The sequence below is a fragment of the Polypterus senegalus genome, chromosome 15, assembly GCF_016835505.1.
Source record: "Polypterus senegalus isolate Bchr_013 chromosome 15, ASM1683550v1, whole genome shotgun sequence".
NCBI classification, from domain to species: Eukaryota; Metazoa; Chordata; class Cladistia; order Polypteriformes; family Polypteridae; genus Polypterus; species Polypterus senegalus.
This window is the reverse complement of record NC_053168.1, coordinates 54,425,152-54,444,343: the sequence shown is the minus strand read 5'-3', so window position 1 is coordinate 54,444,343 and position 19,192 is coordinate 54,425,152. Positions and strand designations below refer to the sequence as shown.

Below are 19,192 nucleotides of genomic sequence, written 5' to 3'. Positions count from 1 at the left end.
GGACCAGGTGGTCAACCACCTGGAACTCTTCCGGGTGGGGTATAAAAAGGGCCAGCCACCTCCACTCGAGGCCAGAGTCGGGAGGAAGAGGACGAGGTTGCCTGGGAGGAGTGGTGGAGCAGGAAAGTTTGGTTTGTGTGGGTTTTTGTGCTTGGACTGTGTTGGGCCTGTGGGACACGGGGAAGACGTGTGCCCTGGCTGATGAGCAAATAAAAAAAAAACCCTTGAGTGTGAACACGTGCCTCCGCGTAGTCTGTGCCGGGTCGGGCGCTATATAGCGCCTTTTCACTATATATATATATATGTGTGTGTATGTGTATGTATATATGTAGATATGAATGTATATATATGTTTATATATTTGTGTGTATGTATATATGTGTGTATGTGTATGTACTGTATATGTATGTGTGTATATGTATATATGTATATATATGTGGATGTATGTGTATATAAGTATATATATTTATATATATAAGTATGTATATATGTGTGTGTGTATATATATATATATGTATATGTATATATGTATATATATATATGTTTAAATGTGTGTGTGTGTATATATATATATGACAGCAACACTCATCACTCACAACAGTGACAAAACAATTACATTGACAATCATGTTACGTTATTTTCAAAATGTTTTCTTTTCTTTTTCATTACTTCTTTAACACACTACTTCTCCACTGCGAAGCGCGGGTATTTTGCTAGTAAAACATAATCTAAGAAGGTTCATGTAAAGTCATTATGCATGCAATGTACGTATAGTATTTAAAATTACATTTGTGAGAGAAGCCTATTTCATGTGATCTTCCCTTTTACAAACTTTTTTTCTTGATATATTAAATGTATATATTAAATGTGCTGTTGTTGGCATTTTTTGTTTTATTAAAATTATGACAGTTTTGAATTGTAGGTTTCTTTAGTGTACTAATTTTTACACTGTATGTTCATCTTTTTAGCTTGTAGATGGAAATGACATTACATCTTTGAACCTTGCTTGGTTACGATCCCAAATAGGCATAGTTTCCCAAGAACCCATTCTGTTTGATACATCTATTGCTGAAAATATTAGGTAAGAACATTGTGTGTGGATCAGGACTTTGGCCGCAGAGTTCTGAATGTACTGTTGCCTCTGTATAGATTTTGCAGGGAGGCCAATGAAGAGGGAATTACAGTAATCAATGCGAGACAATATAAATCAAAGAACCAGAGTTTGACCATCATTAAAGGACAAAAATGGATAGAGGCAAGCAATGTTATGGAGATGATAGAATGAAATGTTGGGCAGAGACCTAATGTGCAGCTCAAAATTAAGTGTTGATTCAAACAGAACACCAAGGTTTCTAACAACAGGAGCAGGTATGACAAGTGAAACAGAGAAACCGAGAAGTTAGATGCCTTAGAAAGTAGGGAGTCTGGACCTACCAGTAACACTTCAGTTTTATTAGCATTAAGTTAAAGAAAGTTATTTTCCATCCATAGCTTAACATCAGCAATGCAGTTAGTGAGTATTGGGTGGCGAGTCTGTAGGGGAGTGTATATTAAGATATAACTGTATATCGTCTGTATAGCAGTGGAAGTTAAGGCCATGTCTGCGAATAATCTGACCCAATGGAAGGATATAAAGTAGAAAGAGTAATGGACCAAGTGGTGAACCCTGAGGAACACCACACGACACAGGTGAGGTGAAGGATTTATATCAGCCGAATGTTGCAAACTATTGCCTATTAGAAAGATATGATGTGAACCATTGAAGGGCTAAGCCAGAGATTCCTACAGTGGAGAGACGTGAGAGGAGGATTTCATGATTAACAATGTCAAATGCTGTGCTTAAGTCAAGAAGGAGGAGAATATTAAGTGAACTGCAATCTGCAGACCAGAGAAGTTGATTAACTACACGGAGAAGAGCTGTCTCAGTACTGTACTGTGCTTTTTAAAGAACCAGACTGAAAAGATTCATAGCTTGTATTGTCTAGAATAAAGGCTTGGAGTTGAGTAGCAACAAGCGTTCCATCACCTTAGCTAAAAAAGAGAGAGGTCTGTAACTGGAGATAGATAGATAGATAGATACTTTATTAAAAAGAAGGATCCAGGTCAGTTTTTTAAGGATTGGGGTAACTGCAGCAATTTTGGGGGAAACGTAGGGACAGAACCTGAAATGAAACATGCATTTATCAATAAGGCAACAGGGATACTAATAATGGATGAGCATGTCTTAAGCAGAGAAGTAAGGGCAGGATCAAGCAGACAGGATGAGGAATTAGACTATAATTAATAAGTTCAGAGATGGTGAGAGAGAGAGAGTCAACGAGCAAGAAACAAGTGAGTCTTGAAGATGGAGATGGTAGATTAGAATAAGTGAGTGATTGAGGTGTGGAGGGGAAACTGTGATAGATTTGATCAATTTTGGTATCAAAGAAGTGTAAGAAAGCCTGACACTGTTCAGCTGTATTGAGACATGCTAGAGCAAGGGGCTGGAGGAATTTATTAACATTTCTAAAAAGAGTTCTTGGCCTAGACTTTGCACCATTTATGAGAGATGAATAATAGTTGGAGCTAGCAGAGTTAAGGTCATTCCTATATTTAAGTATGTGCTCACTGTAAAACTGTGAGTGAACTATGAGTCCTGTTTTCTAATAAAGCCACTCAATATGCCAGGTAGTGGCTTTCATAGCTCTGAGCTCATGGGTGTGCCAGGGACACAGGACCGGGTGACTGGAACCTGCCTAGTCCTTAAAGGAGCAAAGTTATCTAGCAGATGGGAAACATAGTTGTTATAAAGTGAAACCATGCTGTCAGGAGAGGAAAGACTATGCAGGCCAGAAAGAGAAAAAGACAGAAGGGAAGCAGAAAACAAAACGGAATTAGCAGACCTAATGTTGCAGTAGGAAACCGACTTTTACTCAACAGAAGTAGTGGTAATAATGTTAACGTTACATTTGATAAGCTTATGATCAGAAATACCAGAGTGAACCTGAGATGGAGACATTTTTCAAACCATTTGAATAAAGCAAATCAAGAATATAACCGTGAGTATGAGTGGAGAAATCAACTTGCTGTATCAAGTTAAAACATTCCAAAGTTTAGATGGACTCCGCTGTGAGAGAGCAGTTGATATCAACATGAATATTAAAGTTACCAAGTACAATTACAATAGGGCAAATAAATGAGATTACAGTGAGAAGTTCATTAAATTCAGACAGAAAATTCACCACAGCTTTGGGAAGGTGATAATCTAACAACAGCAGCACAAGAGGGGACGAAACCAGCTTCACAGCAATATATTCAAAAAATGTGACTTCAAAAAAGGAGACTTCCTTCATTGTTCAGGTAGATCTGTAAATCACTGCCAGGCCACCTCCTTTTCTTGTTAACCTGGATCTAGATATGTGTCTGTAGTCAGGAGGAGTCAGCATGTTTAAATGTAAAAAGTCACAAGGTTGTTGCCAAGTTTCTGTAAGTACTTGCTTCAGGGAGATGAGGTCATTAATCAGCAATTAAACCATGGTATATAACTAATTTTTTAAGACATAGTTTCTACATTTTGAATTATTTTTGTTGAGTACACAAAGGCCAATTTAAATGTTTTTGTGTGTTGTTTGTCTAATGATTTTAGATATATCTCATTGTAGGACTTTATTAGGATACGTGATTATGTGGTACACTTAAAACTACAGAAGTGAAAGATGGTGTGTTTTTTCACAAAGCAACAAAAGTTCAAGAGAGAAATAATAACATATCAATAATACACTTAGTAGTTGCTTAACCTGAAGCTTTTTCCTTTCCTTTTAATACAGATAGTCCAGGAGGCCTTGGATGAAGCCAGGCAAGGGCGCACTTGCATAATTATTGCACATCGCTTATCAACAATTCAAAATGCTGACATCATTGCAGTAATCAGTAATGGAGAAGTAATTGAGCAGGGAACTCATAGTGAACTGATTGCTAAAGGTGGTGCTTACTATGCACTTGCTAATGCTCAAAGTGGACATTAGTATCAGTGTGGACTGCTGTTAAAAGACTCTGGCAAAGATGATGTTTTTGATCAAGTCAAGATGAAATATCCTTCTTGCTCTGCTGGCTGCACTTTTAATTTTCTACAGAATTAAGAAAAGACTGTTGCAAAAGATAAATTAGCAGTTAGCCTTGTCAATTTGGTATAGATCTTCAGTATAAAAATGTCTATTATAAGAGCAAAATACGACTCAATATGTTGCCAAAATAGATTACTCTCAGCCTTCTCAGGTAAAAAATAAGAGTTCAATATAGATTTTGCTGATTGTAATTAATATTTCTTAGTCACTTTTACTTTACACTGCTGTATTCTCACATTAAGATTTCTTTACACAAAAAAAGATGTGATTTTACTTACTTTTACTTATACTTTGTATCTTGAAAGCTGGGGGAAGATTATATATAATTTGTGCATCAAATGCAACTGCAACCTCTTAAACAAGAAACTATAACTGATTTTTCTTTTATTTCTATTAAAGATAAAAATGGATCTGTAAGTGGCCAAACTAAAGCTGTTATTTGAAAGAACATTCTACTGGTGGCAGTGTAACTGGTAGTCACAAGAGCACTAAAAAGTTCAAAGTCTGATACAGTAAAGCTCAGTGTTACTACGTTGTTTGAAGTGGTCGAGTCCTTTTAAACAGTGTTTCTTCAAAATCACTGCAAAGATTCAAAAAAAGCTGTGAGTATGCATATTATTTGAATTAAATATCAGATACACTGTAAAATGTGGTCAGATAGTATTGACTAGAGGTTAGCAGAATCATACATAATTACCTAAATCAAGCCATTCCTTTAAGAAACACCATGGTATTGCTATAATGAACCTGTTGAAAGTTGCTGCATTGAACTTGTGAAGAAGAACCACCATATGATATTCACAAAATGTTCAAATGTCAGTCACCTTTATAGAATGCTTTTACAAAACTAAAACCAAAGCAGCTCATTTGCAGCAGTTCTATATTCTTGCCAAAGATCCTGAAAAATGTGCATGAGCCATTCCTAGGTCTTTATGTAAATGCACTAATATGTCTGTGTTACATGTAATATTAGAATTATTTAATGTATTTAACAGTTTTATGTTAAGATACTTTTAATTAATGATGTTACATGTATGATACTGTGTGTAATTGAAATGTATAGTTTTTGTATACTGTTATCTTAAGTTAAGCTTTTTCAAACTAAAGTTCTGAAATTGTCTTTTTATTAAATAATGATTTATCATTCACCAAATATCCTCATAAAAATTAATTGAAATAGGACCTACTTTAAATAAACACAGTGTAAAAAAAAATGTTGCAAGTATGTTGACTTTTGCATATGGTCAGATATGCCAAATGGCTATTAACATGGTAAAAAAATGCAAAAAAATGTTCAGTTTTTAATTGATGAAGTTGATGAAATTAAGTGAACAATACAAAAGAGAAGCTCTACAAAGGTAACAATCTTGCCAAACAGGTACAAAATGCACCACCAATGAGTCTGGTACATTCCAGCGGAAAGACTGGCTATGCTTATCTTTCCAAGGGCACATTCAGATGGGTGTGTCACATTCTGCGTCACAGTAGTCTGCATTCCACAGTATTTTAATCAAAGAAAGGAACAAAACAAAAATGGTAGTACACAACATACAGTAGGGAACTTGATGAATAAATGATAATTAATGCTAAAGTCCCAACCTTTTTTGGGATTTCTGGTAGTGATAAAGAAGTTATGCATGCAAGTATATGATAGTTGGATTTACTGCCTTATATCATTTTTATACTGACTTTAGTTCAAACTGAAAGATTTGTCAATTTAGAATGTATATCCCCTGTAAATCAAAATACTGAAACCTTTTTTTCAGATGTGATTGTGCTCGAGATTAAAATATTTAGACATGGTTCATCTTGTTCAGTACAAATGTTTAGTGTACAAAGGTCATTTGATAAGTTTGGTACATTTCTATGAGATGGCACCACAATTCATTTGATTACATCATGGCTAGTAAGTGTCACTCTTCAAACTAAAGTCAGGCTAAATTTCAGCCAAAAGTGACATATTTTTTATATTCTATGGATGTCTGAAGATATTTCTTTTTCAAAAAACGGTGTTTAAGTTGCTTTTTTACCATACTAATCAAATGACCCTCATGGTTTACAAGACATTCATTCCTTACTTCAATGGATTGAACCTGAAAATATTTGATCCTAACAAAAGAATTATACACTCCAGTTATCATTACACTCCATATATTTACCAACTCTAAACTCGTCACATCTTCCCATACCTTTTTCCTGGTGTGGGTCTCAGTGCCATAGTCAGGTCAGACAGGTCAGCCTAGATTTCCTTTTCCCAGCTTCAGATTCCAGCTCTTAATAGGGAAGTCATAGATGTTCCCAAGCCAGACAAGACATACAAGTAATCCCTCCACTGTATCTTGGGTCTCTGAAACCAAAACAGCTCACTTGCAGCAGTTCTATATTCTTGCCAAAGATCCTGAAAAATGTGCATGAACCATTCCTTGATCATTAGATAAAATGCACTAAAATGTCTGTGTTTTACAGTATGTGATATTTTTATTCTTTACAGTATTTAAGTTTTATGTTACGATATATTTAATAAAAAAATGTACATGTCTGATACTGTGTTGTAATTATAATGCATAGCTTTTGTATACTGTTATCTTAAGTTAAGCTTTCTTTTTCAAATTGAAGTTCTGAAATTGTCTTTTTATTAAATAATGATTTATTATTCACCAAATATCCTCATAAAAATAAACTGAAATTGGACTTACTTTAAATAAATACAATGTAAAAAATTGTTACATGTATGTGGATATTTGCATGTGGACAGATGTTACAATTGACTATTAACACTGTAAAAAATAATAAAAAAAATTGGTTCAAACAGATTTTATATGATGAAGCTGATGAGAAATATTATGGGAACAGTATGATCATGTTGCAAAACAGAAGCTGCTCAAAGGTTACAATCCCACCAAATAGGCACAAAATGCATCACTACTAAGTTTGGCACATTCCAGCAAAAATGAATAGTTATGCAGATCTTTCTAAGAGAAAATTCAGATGGCGTGTCACATTCTGTGTAGGCATGTCATATTAGTGTGCCTTCCATTGTATAGTATGTGTGGAACCGGACCCGGACACAGACAGACGGACATCGTTTAAAGTCACCCAACACACGTTTATTTACAATATTTACAAATAGTACGAAGCACAAAACCTAGTGCCACAACACCAATCACCCTAGTCCAGGCTCTCAATAAAATGCCTTCGCTCTCAGGACCACCTCCACTCCTCTCCTTCGACTTCCATCCTCTTTCACGTGACTCCAGCCATCAAATGGAGGGAGGCGGCCCGTTTCATATCCACTCGGATATGCTCCAGGTGTCCTCCAGTAATCTTCCACCGGCACTCCCTTGTGTGGTGGAAGCACCGGCTGTGTATCCGGAAGCACTCCAGGTGTCCCCGATCCTCTTCCCCCAGCACTTCGGGTGTGGCGGAAGTGCTGAGGTCCAGGGCTCTCCAGGCATTGGGGCACCCCCTGGCAGTGACCACGGGCCCCTACAGGGTTGAACTTCAAAGCTCTGCACCCGTGGTCCCCAATGCAACCAGGGCGGTCGCCTCCTCGTGGACTGGATGAGGCATAAGCCCTCCTCCTGGGCACCCTGGCTGGGTACCACCCCCAGCCGCATGCCACATATGTTAATCATACTGATCAGAGAAAAGAGGAAAGAAGAAATTGTAGCACACAATAAATAACTTTAGTAAGGAACATGATAGAACAAATGGTAATTAATGCTTGACAACTTTTTTAGTACTTGTGGTAGTAATAAAGAAGTTATACATAACTCCTAATTCTGAGTGATGTTGGCAGACACCTTCCTCATCAGAATCTCTGCTTCAGTCTTACTTTGATAAAATCTTTACTAATTTATCAGACAGTCATGGAATCAGAATAACTTGCTATCTGCCTGCATCACTGTTTGAAGTAATAACCAATGGGGCAGGTCTTCTGTGTAAATAAACTATTATGATATCCTTCACTACAATGATAACATGTTGTTTCATTTTGTTCAAATGGAAACATCCATACACACCCACATACATTTTTGCATGCTTGTATTTTATATTAATGCATTGATGCAGTTGGTTAGCATTTTAAATCACCAAAACAAACGTGTTAAAGAATGGATTGGTTTTGACTGTAGTCACTCTCAGACACTGGAACTCAAAAGCTCATTAACAGTGAAACAATATGCAGATTAATTCTGGTAAGCTAATTGCTCCTTTAGATGTTTAAACAGATTTATTTAATTCTGTAGTGAACAAGATGTCACTGTAATTCTTGTTAAACAATCAGTGACATTTTTACCCAATCACACCCCTCTAAACTAAAAAACTTTGGCCATATGACCTGCCACTGTCAGCAATTTCACCTTCTCGACACCCACAAGGTCTACAGACCTGGATGTTATTTAGTGAACACCGTACAGTGTCAGGTGGATGTAGGCAGAGTCGCACAGGAAGAATAAAGCTTCAAACATACAGTGTCTGTAAGAGCCAACCTTAGAAGTGTTAAAATGCACAAGTGATTCCTTAATTTGTTTTGAATGTGAGTTTCTCATAACTACATAAATAATGGACTATTCTGTTGAACCCCTAAAGCTAACTTGTATTGGAACCTCCTTTGTGCTGTGCTTTATCTGAACTACAGTAACAGAATTTGAATCAGTCTTTAGTTAGAAACGTAACTGATTGATTTGTCCTGTTTTCATTGGGATAACGATGGCATACAGTTTTCTGACCATTCTTGTATCAAGTGTGCAAGTTTGATGTATGAACATATGACTGTATGTTAAATATTGTATGTATATAACATATACATAAACGGTATATGTTATATAGAGAAATTTTAAGAAAAACACAAAGAAACATTACAAGATATAAAACCCATATCTTATCTTTTATCTTATTTAAGAACTTTTTAGTAATAACAATTTTTATTTTTCTATAAATCACTTTGTTTTGGAAATGTAAACTTAAAATTATAAACTTTTAAAACAAAGACAACTGTGGAATTATTTGCATATTCTGCTTTTATACAAAATTGAATTACAGTTGATTAAATTTGACTTTTTGACACTGATCAGCAGAAAAAGACTCTTTAATGTCAAAGTGAAAACATATCTCTGCAAAGTGGTCTAAAGTAATTACAAATTACAGAACCCTGTAGAAGAGCTACCTTGTGCTAGTCCATTGTTATGCCTATCCATACAACCGATGTGTAGGAAGCAAACCAACACAAACAGAGGGAGAGTGTGCAAACTCCACATATTGTAAGCGGTGGTCCTGTGCAGGATTTGAATCAAATATACTGAATATGTGAGCAGTATCACTAGCTACTATGGCTTCCATGTTTTTAGCTACTGTATTTTATGGAATTATTTTTTGATTTAGTTTAACTGCTAAAGCTACTTGCTTAACTTCAAGATAAAAAACTTAGTCCTTTGTTAAAGATTTTATTTTATAACCATGTATTATTCATTTCTCTCAGAAGCTTATTAAGAAGTAATCTACAGTACATAGTCTTCTCTCATTTTGATATGACTACTTTATGTAAGCACAGAGATGCAGCAAGAGACACTGGCAACAATTAAATGTTGGTGTGGTGTCCTTTCATGTCCTAAGCACAATCATGTTAATGGTGTTTCTTATCTGTCCTGTTGCAAGTGAATTATGCTCAATGCAGAACTTTTTCGGCATCCTAGCCAAGGGTGGTTCCTACTATGTGTCTGTTGGTACTCAAATTCAGAAATAATCTGTCAAACCTTAATCATCCCTCATCAAGATTATATTATTTTATACCTAATGTAGGCTGAAGTCAATAATAATGTCACCTCAATAGACTCCATGCCACAAATTTCCTTTATGTTACTTGCAAGCATTATACTGCACACATCCTTCAATAAAATATATTTTTCTCATCTGTGAAAATGATAAAAGGGTGTTTAGTTCCCTCGGGCCTGTGATATCACTTTTCAATGCAAACTGAATAGTTCATAAATCCCAATGACCAACATCATAATTTGCTTCTGAAGTATTTCATTTTTTAGAAAAGTAGGCACAGGAAAGGCACATGGACGCAACTTTCCTGTCTGTGCAAAAAGATGAAATAGTATGGCCTCTCTACCAACACTGGAAGGAAAGTATCAAGTGTTATGAGATTGATGTGGGGGTGAACAGTGTCCAGAAAAATGTATTGGTTACTGATATGATTGTTGTATTGCTAATAAATCAGAGATGTTAATTAGCAAAACAAATACAAAGCATTACATTTCTTTTACACTTCCTGGTTACCCTCCAGTTTAATATGGATGGCACTTATTTATTCATAACAATCTCAATCTGTCAGATGTTATATCCCAAAATAATCACTGAGAGTTGTGTCCTCTAAGCAAAGAAAATGTTTTATTGATGCCACATCACCAGAAGATGGCATAGTGATCTATTTGTCAAAGCAGATATTTCAATTTGCTACAGTTGACAAGTCCTAAATTGGGATTTTAAGGTGGCTTGTTGTGTGGTGCGCTGTATCAGTTTATACTCCAACCTCTCCCTCTCTCTCTCTGTTATTGGTGAGGATTGGCTTCTAATTAAGCAACTGGGTTGGAAAAAAAATCTGCAGCCACTGCGGCTCTCCAGGGTCAGAGTTGGCCACCCCGATCTAGACTATTAAAAACAAAACCGTGGATGAAGCAAAAAAAGGGTAATAGTTTTTAATGCTGCCATTTTTGAAAGAGATTTAATAAGAAGCATGGCATTGTTCAAACACACTCCTAATTGTCATTTGTGTATTTGCTTGTCTCACCACTACCTAACAGCCCTCAAAAGTAGAAATAATGATCTAAGTTCTCGGGTATATTGGCCTATGACACAATTACACTGAAGGGAAAATGAAAGGAAGATGTTTGTTGGTTATTCATGCCAGGGAAATATTTTGTATTGATCAGACTTTTCCTATATGTTTATTGTATGGGGAGGATAAAGCAAAAGTTTTGATCTGCCCATCAGTTAGAACTGGCTTACTCTACATTTAATATGTAACAAGATATAGATGGGAGCTCTCAATCATACAGAAAAACAGATAAATAAAGGTTTCTTTTGTAGACAACTGGCAGAAGAATTGTTTCAGGAATACTTGCATCTTATTGGTGCCAGTTAAGCACAAGGATTTATAGACCTTCCTTTTTTTAGATGTAGTGCTGTGGGATTAATTTTTAAAACATGTGTGACATGCTGTGCTGTGGAGGGAATTGAAATGTCTGCTGAGACATAACCTTGATCTGATCTGTGTGAATGCACTCTTGTGATATTCAGGTGGTCTGAGAATGGGTTGTATGCATGAATATCAGCAAGCTTAGGAAAATGCTCTTAAGAAAATTGTATTGTATTTAAAGGCAGAAGGTACACTTCACGGTTAATATGAGGCAGTTGTGAATCTCTCACACTAGCTATTATAACCTTTCATGTTGAGAAATAAACTGCAAGGTAAACCCATTTTTCCTGATATTGTAATTGAGCATACCATATTGTGAGATGTTGCCATGCTGAAATGAGAGGAAATCTGGGGCAGAATGTGAAAATGCATTCTGTGAAACATTACATTGCTAGTAATACACCATTGACCTCTAGCTTTCAAAGCCAGGCATTAAGAGGGTTCTATGGCATGTGAGACATCAAATTATCACACCATTCATTTACATATTGAAGCTTGGACTTCATATTTTTCTCTCTTCAGTTCTAATGGGTCATGTCCCACATTTCATGAGACCTAACAATGTAGAAGATTCTGATATTTAAAATGATTATACCTTTGTTGTTCTATGTAGCAATAGTAAAGCTACCATCAAGAAAGATATTTAGTTAAACAGCAGGAAACATTGTTCTAATTAGGTTTAAAAGGTAAGTTGAGAAATGGTGAATTTGTATAAAATGTTAGCATTGAAGTTTACTACAATGGCAGCAGATATGTAATTTCATAAGGGAGTAGGTGCGAGTTAGAGAATTGGAAATCTGTACAGATCAACTAATGGTGGATAATCAGCCTTTTAATGAGCCAGGCGCTATAAAGCTGGTAAAGTTTACAAATGTACAGATATGCAGCAAAATGTACAGGAAAAATGTAATGCAGTTTGTAGAGGAATAGACATTGGTATACAGATGTCACATGATTATAGCACCAAAATGGATATCAGACAAGTAACAGTGTAAAAAGTACAAAGACATACTGTAAGTGAGTGTACATTAAGTGCTTTCTTTCCACAAAACCAGAACAGGTGAAAACTGAAAAAAAGTTTCAATACAAAGGCATGGCAATACACGCAATATGTGACAGTGTGGTGGCTGATGTAGAACGGAGAAGAATTAAAAATACACGGGATGAGAAATTTGGGGATCAAGCAGTAACATCAAGTATTAATGCATGGAAGAAAAAGGTAATGTAGGAAAGACCATTAAAAGTAACCAGCACGGAGATACAGTATCTCAGTGTACAAGGAATCCAATATATCAACAAAAGGAAACAACGTCAATAAAGCAGGGATACTACAGAGTTTTAGTAGAAAAGCAAAGGAATATGTAATAGAGAACAATAGGGTACTGAAAATGTGAAAGGAAGTCAAGACGTTAATATGAGAGAGAAGATAGTAATGGACATGCTTATGGTAATTAAGTTAGTGATATAAATAAGCATTTAAACAATTTACGAAACATTGTTCTCACCAGTGAACCAAAAAACAGACTGGAGAATAGTGCTACATTTAATATGACAACCTCATTAATGAAAAAAAATGAATTAAAGTGGAAGCTAACTAGTTTAATGATATTAGATTTAAGTAATGGCATTTGGTCAAGGGGGAAAAAATCTCTACATATCACATTACGGTACTTCAAATTTACTTTACACTTTGGAATGATCTGAAAATCTGAAATCTTGAGCACTCCAGTAAAACATTTCAATTTCATACAGTGACTAGTCAAGGAATTAAACCATGGTGGCTGCAATTATTATGTAATACTGCTTAAATATTTCTAAATAAGTCAATATTGTATATAAAGTTTTCCAAGTTTTATAATTCATCTAGTAACAAACGTTATATTCAGTGGAATTTAATTATTAAATAAATATTTAAATTAGTGACAGTTTTTGGAAATGCTATTTGATGGCTCTGTTAGAAGAATTTGGTTCCAGTCAAATCAGTGTTTGGACCGTGTTGTTGTTACCCATGTCTACATGAGCTTTTTCTTTTCCTTAATTTTTCTATCAGATGGTACAGAACCATTGGCAGTCACACCAGTATATAAACTTCGAAACCACAAGTTGTACAGTCAATCAAGAATTCATCCATCCATCCATCCATTTTCCAACCCGCTGAATCCGAACACAGGGTCACAGGGGTCTGCTGGAGCCAATCCCAGCCAACATAGGGCACAAGGCAGGAACCAATCCTGGGCAGGGTGCAAACCCACCGCAGAACACACACAAACTAGGGCCAATTTAGAATTGCCAATCCACCTAACCTGCATGTTTTTGGACTGTGGGAGGAAACCGGAGCGCCCAGAGGAAACCCACGCAGACACGGGGAGAACATGCAAACTCCACGCAGGAAGGACCTGGGAAGCAAACCCAGGTCTCCTAACTGCAAGGCAGCAGCACTACCACTGCGCCACCATGCCGCCCATCAAGAATTCAGATTTTTTTAATATATATATACTGTATATATATGAGTAGGCAAAAGAAGGTTTACAGTTGTTTACATTGTCGAAATACTGATCAGATAAAGGGGATTAGCAGAGAAGGACTGGAACAGAAAATCTCATTATATGCAGATGACATGGTACTGTATATATCGGACCCAGAAAATTCTGTGCCTGCAGTCTTAGCAGCACTCACAGAATTTCAAAAGCTCTCTGGTCTCAGAATTAATCTGAATAAAAGTGTACTCTTTCCGGTGAATTCACAAGCATATAATATTAGATTAGACACCCTTCCTTTTATCATTGCAGAACAGTTTAAATACCTCGGGGTAAACATCACAAGTAAACATAAAGCTCTTTATCAACAAAATTTCGTCGTCTGCATGGAAAAAATTAAACAAGACTTGCATAGATGGTCAACCCTTCATCTCACACTAGCTGGAAGAATTAACACTGTTAAGATGAATATTCTTCCTAAGCTCCTTTTTTTATTTCAAAACATACCAATATACATTAATAAATCGTTCTTTAAGCAATTAGATTCAACAATAACCTCATTTATTTGGAATTCTAAATATCCACGCATCAAAAGAGCGACCCTACAAAGACAAAAGGCAGAAGGCGGCATGGCTCTACCTAACTTCCAGTTTTATTACTGGGCAAAATATACAGGCGATAAGAACCTGGACACAAATAGAAGAACATACACAGGCATGGACCGCAATAGAAGTAAAATCCTGCAGTACTTCTTTGTATTCCTTGCTTTGTGCTCCAATAAACACACGTTATCGGCAATACACTAATAACCCAATTGTGCTCCACTCACTTAGAATCTGGAACCAATGTAGAAAGCATTTTAAGACAGAGAAGCTTCTTTCTGTGGCACCCCTGCAAGAGAACCACCTCTTTCAACCTTCATAAACATATGCAGTTTTTAATATCTGGAAAAAATTTGGAATTAACTTGCTTAGAGATCTTTATATAGACAACGTCTTTGCATCCTATGAACAATTACATTCCAAATTTAACATTCCAGCTACAAATTTCTTTCACTATCTTCAAATCAGGAACTTTGTTAAACAGAACCTTCCAGATTTTCCTCATCTTGCACCCTCATCCACGCTGGAAAAATTATTGCTCAATTTCAAGGAGTTAGACTCCATCTCTACAATATATAAAATCCTTTTACAATCCCTTCCTTTCAAAGATCCAAGAGGACACTGGGAAAATGACCTCTCAATTAATATATCAGAAAAGGAGTGGAAAGTAGCAATGCAGAGAATTCACTCAAGCTCCATATGCAAAGCATACAATTATACAACTCAAAATTATATATCGAGCACATCTGTCTCGACTAAAACTCTCCAAAATGTTTCCAGGGCATGATCCAACCTGCGAACGTTGCAACCAAGCCCCAGCCTCACTAGGTCACATGTTCTGGGCCTGCTCCAAATTAACATTATTCTGGACAAAAATTTTAATTACCTCTCAGACAGCCTTGGACTCACAATCCCTCCTAACCCATTAACAGCTGTGTTTGGGGTTCTTCCAGAGGGTCTTAAGGTGGAGAAAGACAAACAAATTGTGATTGCATTCACTACACTGTTGGCACGCAGACTTATTCTGATAAACTGGAAGAACCCAAACTCTCCTCTTTTAAGTCAGTGGGAAACTGATGTGTTATATTATTTAAAATTGGAAAAAATCAAATACTCAGTTAGAGGATCTGTGCAGACTTTTTTCAAAACATGGCAGGATCTAATCAGTAATATTTTGAAATGATTTTATAAAGCACAGAGAATTTGTTGATTTAGGTATTTTTACAAGCCTTAAATTTTACACCGTTTGGCTCTCTCTCTCTCTCAGGGGTGGGGATCGATCTGTTCTTAGCATAATTCTTTTTTTTTGTAAAAACTTGATTGCTATGTATTGATTGTAATAAAATTAATAAATAATAATAAAAAATTAAAAAAGAAGGTTTACAGTTGCTCGAATGGAAAAAGACATGAGGGTTATTATCGTTGCATAATACAGTGTCTCACATCATATTATATTTTTCTCAGCTGTTCTGAGGATATGCAAGTAAACAAGTTCCTTGTATTATGTACACATAACAATAAACCTGACTTGATCTGACTTGAAGTTTCCTGTTCTCCAGTTTCCTCCAGTCCCCTAAAGACATGTAGGTTAGTTAAATTGTAGTCTCTATGAGTGGAATGGCATCCTTTTAGTGTTCCTTCTAACTTTGGCTGATTCTGTCAGGATAGACCAGTGATGGATTAAGCAGGCCACAAAAATGGATGAATTTTTAATTTAAAATACATACTTTCAACTATAATTGTTTTTGCATTACAGTAATATATATAATTGTGACATTTATTTGAATTTCTTGATTTATGCAGAGAAATAATAATGGAACTTACTATTATTTAAACTTGTTTATGATATGAATATCACTTTAATGTGAGACATGTTACTGCATTTTCACATTATATATATATATATATATATATATATATATATATATATATATATATATATATATATATATATACAGTAGTTGGTGTAAGAGAAAATAATCATTGCAGGTTATCAAAATTCAGCAGCACTAATTCTGTGTTATTACTTAATTCTTTAACAATATATGTGAAAGTGTCTTCAGCCAGAATATATGGTTTATATAACGTGCATGTTAAGATCTTATAGCTAAGATCAAAATATAATATTGATATTAATATAAAGGAAATATAGTACAACAGTCAATCCAATATGTTCCTTGTTGTTCTCCTTAAACATGTGTAATTGTTTTATTATAATATTTATTATATACTTTAGCAAGGTGTCAAATGAGTTGCCTCATGCATGCAGCAAATTTGGTTCAACTTGTACGTATGTTAATATTTACCTTTTTATATATTAGTACGGAATATTTAAAATATGTCCGGAAATGTGCTTTTAACGGCCTAATTTAGATGAAATTTTTTTGGGCTTAACATTTGACAACATTTTAAATTTTTAGTGCAATTGTGAACTCCTAGACTATCATTTAAGGTATAATCTTTCTAAATTATAAATTGTATATATACTCCTCCCATAAGACAAGAAAAATACTAATTAAGCATTTAGATAATTTAGAAATAAGAATGAACAAATCATCTGTTTAACTGGTAGGAATGAAAGGATTAAAGATGCAAAACATGTGCAGTTTTTGAAAATTATGTAAATTTATTTTATTGTTATTTCATCAACAATACCTGCAGATAAGTATTGACAATATTGTTTATCATTTGTAAACATAATTGTGATATGGACTATAGTCAGTTATTTATTATATAGTATTCAAGTTTGTTTAATGTGATCATTAATACTTTTAGTTGTGGTACCAGATACTTAAGTCGGGTGTCACAAGAATGACAGAAAAATATCATAAAGGTTTGAAGCAGCCACCCATATAATGTGCCGTGGCTGCAAAGGCAATTGAAATAATTATGAGATGATTACAAGACTGAGTCCAAAACAGAAATAATGATATGGAGGCAAGATGGAAGCTTTAAAGGCCAGGGCAGGAAGTGATGTCATCAGGGCCAGAACCGTAAGTGATGTCATCTGGACCTGAAGTGACACCAAATTTAGAAAGACAATTAGTGCACCTTGCCACCCTCGGTCTGGCATAGAATTAATATTACTTAAGCCCTTTAGCTGTCTCCTACTTGCATGTGTGAGACACCGGTCAATCTGAAACTGTATTTCACCTTACAAAGAATATGAGCTTTTGTACAATGCCTTGTTGAACCATGTAATTGTACATTTCCTTTGTAACATGTAAAGCGTCATCTTTGAATAAATTCACATTGGTCTTAAATTTGCCAAACAATTTCATGTTACCGTGGTGGGCTGGCACCCTGCCCGGGGTTTGTTTCCTATCTTGAGCTCTGTGTTGGCTGGGATTGGCTCCAGCAGACCCCCTTGACCCTGTAGTTAGGATATAGCGGGTTGGATAGTGGATGGATGGATTTCATGTTATATTATTTCTGCTTATGTTACTTAATGAGCTGTAAGACAATTTTGTCTAAAATAACTGAGTCTTTTTTTTTGTCTTTGTGATAGGAGGAAACTCTCAAAAGCTCTCCACACCAAGAACAACATGCATGATCAAAATGTACCAAAATTGTGCTATTATTATTAATTTCAGGAAAAATGAAAATAAATCAAATAATAAAAGACTGATTCCCCCTTAATCATAACTTACAATTCTTAGGTACCTATCTCTCTATTGGAGAAACTCCATGAGTTTGCAATGGACTTGTGCTGTTCAACAGGTGTGTTTCATCCCTTTTGTCTGTGAGTGCTGACATAGACTCTAGAATCATGTCTCTAAACTAGCATAATGGAGTCAGAAAAAAGATCAACTGATCAATGTTATCTTCAATTATCTTTGTTGAATCTGAAACCAGTTTTAGATACCCCTGAGTAGTATTTGGGTAGTAGCATTTTCTATATAGCACTTAGACTTTATATTAAAAATTTCAGAAAGACTAATATAACTTATTCTTCTAAACCTGTTAAATCCTAAGCTGGATCACAGGGGGCTGGAGCCTATCCTATCAATCATAAGCTGCAAGGCAGGAACAATCCCTGGACAGGGCACCAGTCCATCACAGTTCACTACACACTCACTAGAGACAATTTAATGTCACAAGTCCATCTAACGTATATATTTGGGTGGAAGCCAGAGCATCTGGAGGACACCTGTGTGGATATGGGTTGAACATGCAAACTACATGCAGGGGGATGTGAATGCTGGTCTTCTTACTGCAAAACCACCACTGCACCAGTATACCACCCTATAAAGACTAATGAAAGAGTAAATATGATAAATGTAAATATGTTAAATATGCCTTTACTTAATCAATGGTCTGAAAAGAGCAAGGTTTATGTTAACTTGAAACTTGATATACCTTTGCCTCAAAAGCATTCATGTAAACTGTAAGCTGATCCATCCATACAAGCCTACAATTAAAAGATATAAAGTGTAATAGCCAAGTCACTGCCATTCATTTATACAGGTGAAAGTCAATCATGAAATATAACACCTACTGGTGCAAAGTAATGGGCAAAAGAATGCTTGGGCATGCATGAATTAATGTATACTTTCTTCAATGTATATAAAAAACAAAGTAAAATTAATCAGAATGGGATGTGATCAGCAGTATATTAGTTTCCAGATTTACTAAATCATTAAATTTAGAAGCAGTAATAACTGAGACCTTATGGATAAAATATGGGCAACGTATTATGTAAATAGTTATTAATGGATACTTATTTTTATTAGTTTTGTCTCCTGTAATGTTTTGCAAGTTAAATTGCCAACACATTTACACATTTAACATTTTTTTGTAGATATTAGTG

At 35.4% G+C, this 19,192-nt stretch overlaps 3 protein-coding genes across 3 annotated transcripts in view; all 3 read left to right on the top strand.

Moving 5' to 3' along the window:
* Positions 1 to 1,084, top strand: part of LOC120516096 (ATP-dependent translocase ABCB1-like) — a 166,092-nt gene extending 165,008 nt beyond the window's left edge. Inside the window, exon 47 of the mRNA XM_039737555.1 lies at positions 968 to 1,084. Within this exon, the coding sequence (XP_039593489.1) occupies positions 968 to 1,084 (117 nt within the window). The remainder of the gene's footprint in view (positions 1 to 967) is intronic.
* The window catches only part of LOC120516128 (ATP-dependent translocase ABCB1-like), a 506,684-nt gene that overhangs the window by 355,242 nt on the left and 132,250 nt on the right, over positions 1 to 19,192 (top strand). The gene's annotated exons all lie outside the window — the stretch shown is intronic.
* LOC120516095 (ATP-dependent translocase ABCB1-like) overlaps positions 4,004 to 19,192 on the top strand; it is a 65,105-nt gene continuing 49,916 nt past the window's right edge. The window contains exon 1 of the mRNA XM_039737554.1: positions 4,004 to 4,704. The gene's annotated coding sequence lies outside the window, so the exon portion shown is untranslated. The remainder of the gene's footprint in view (positions 4,705 to 19,192) is intronic.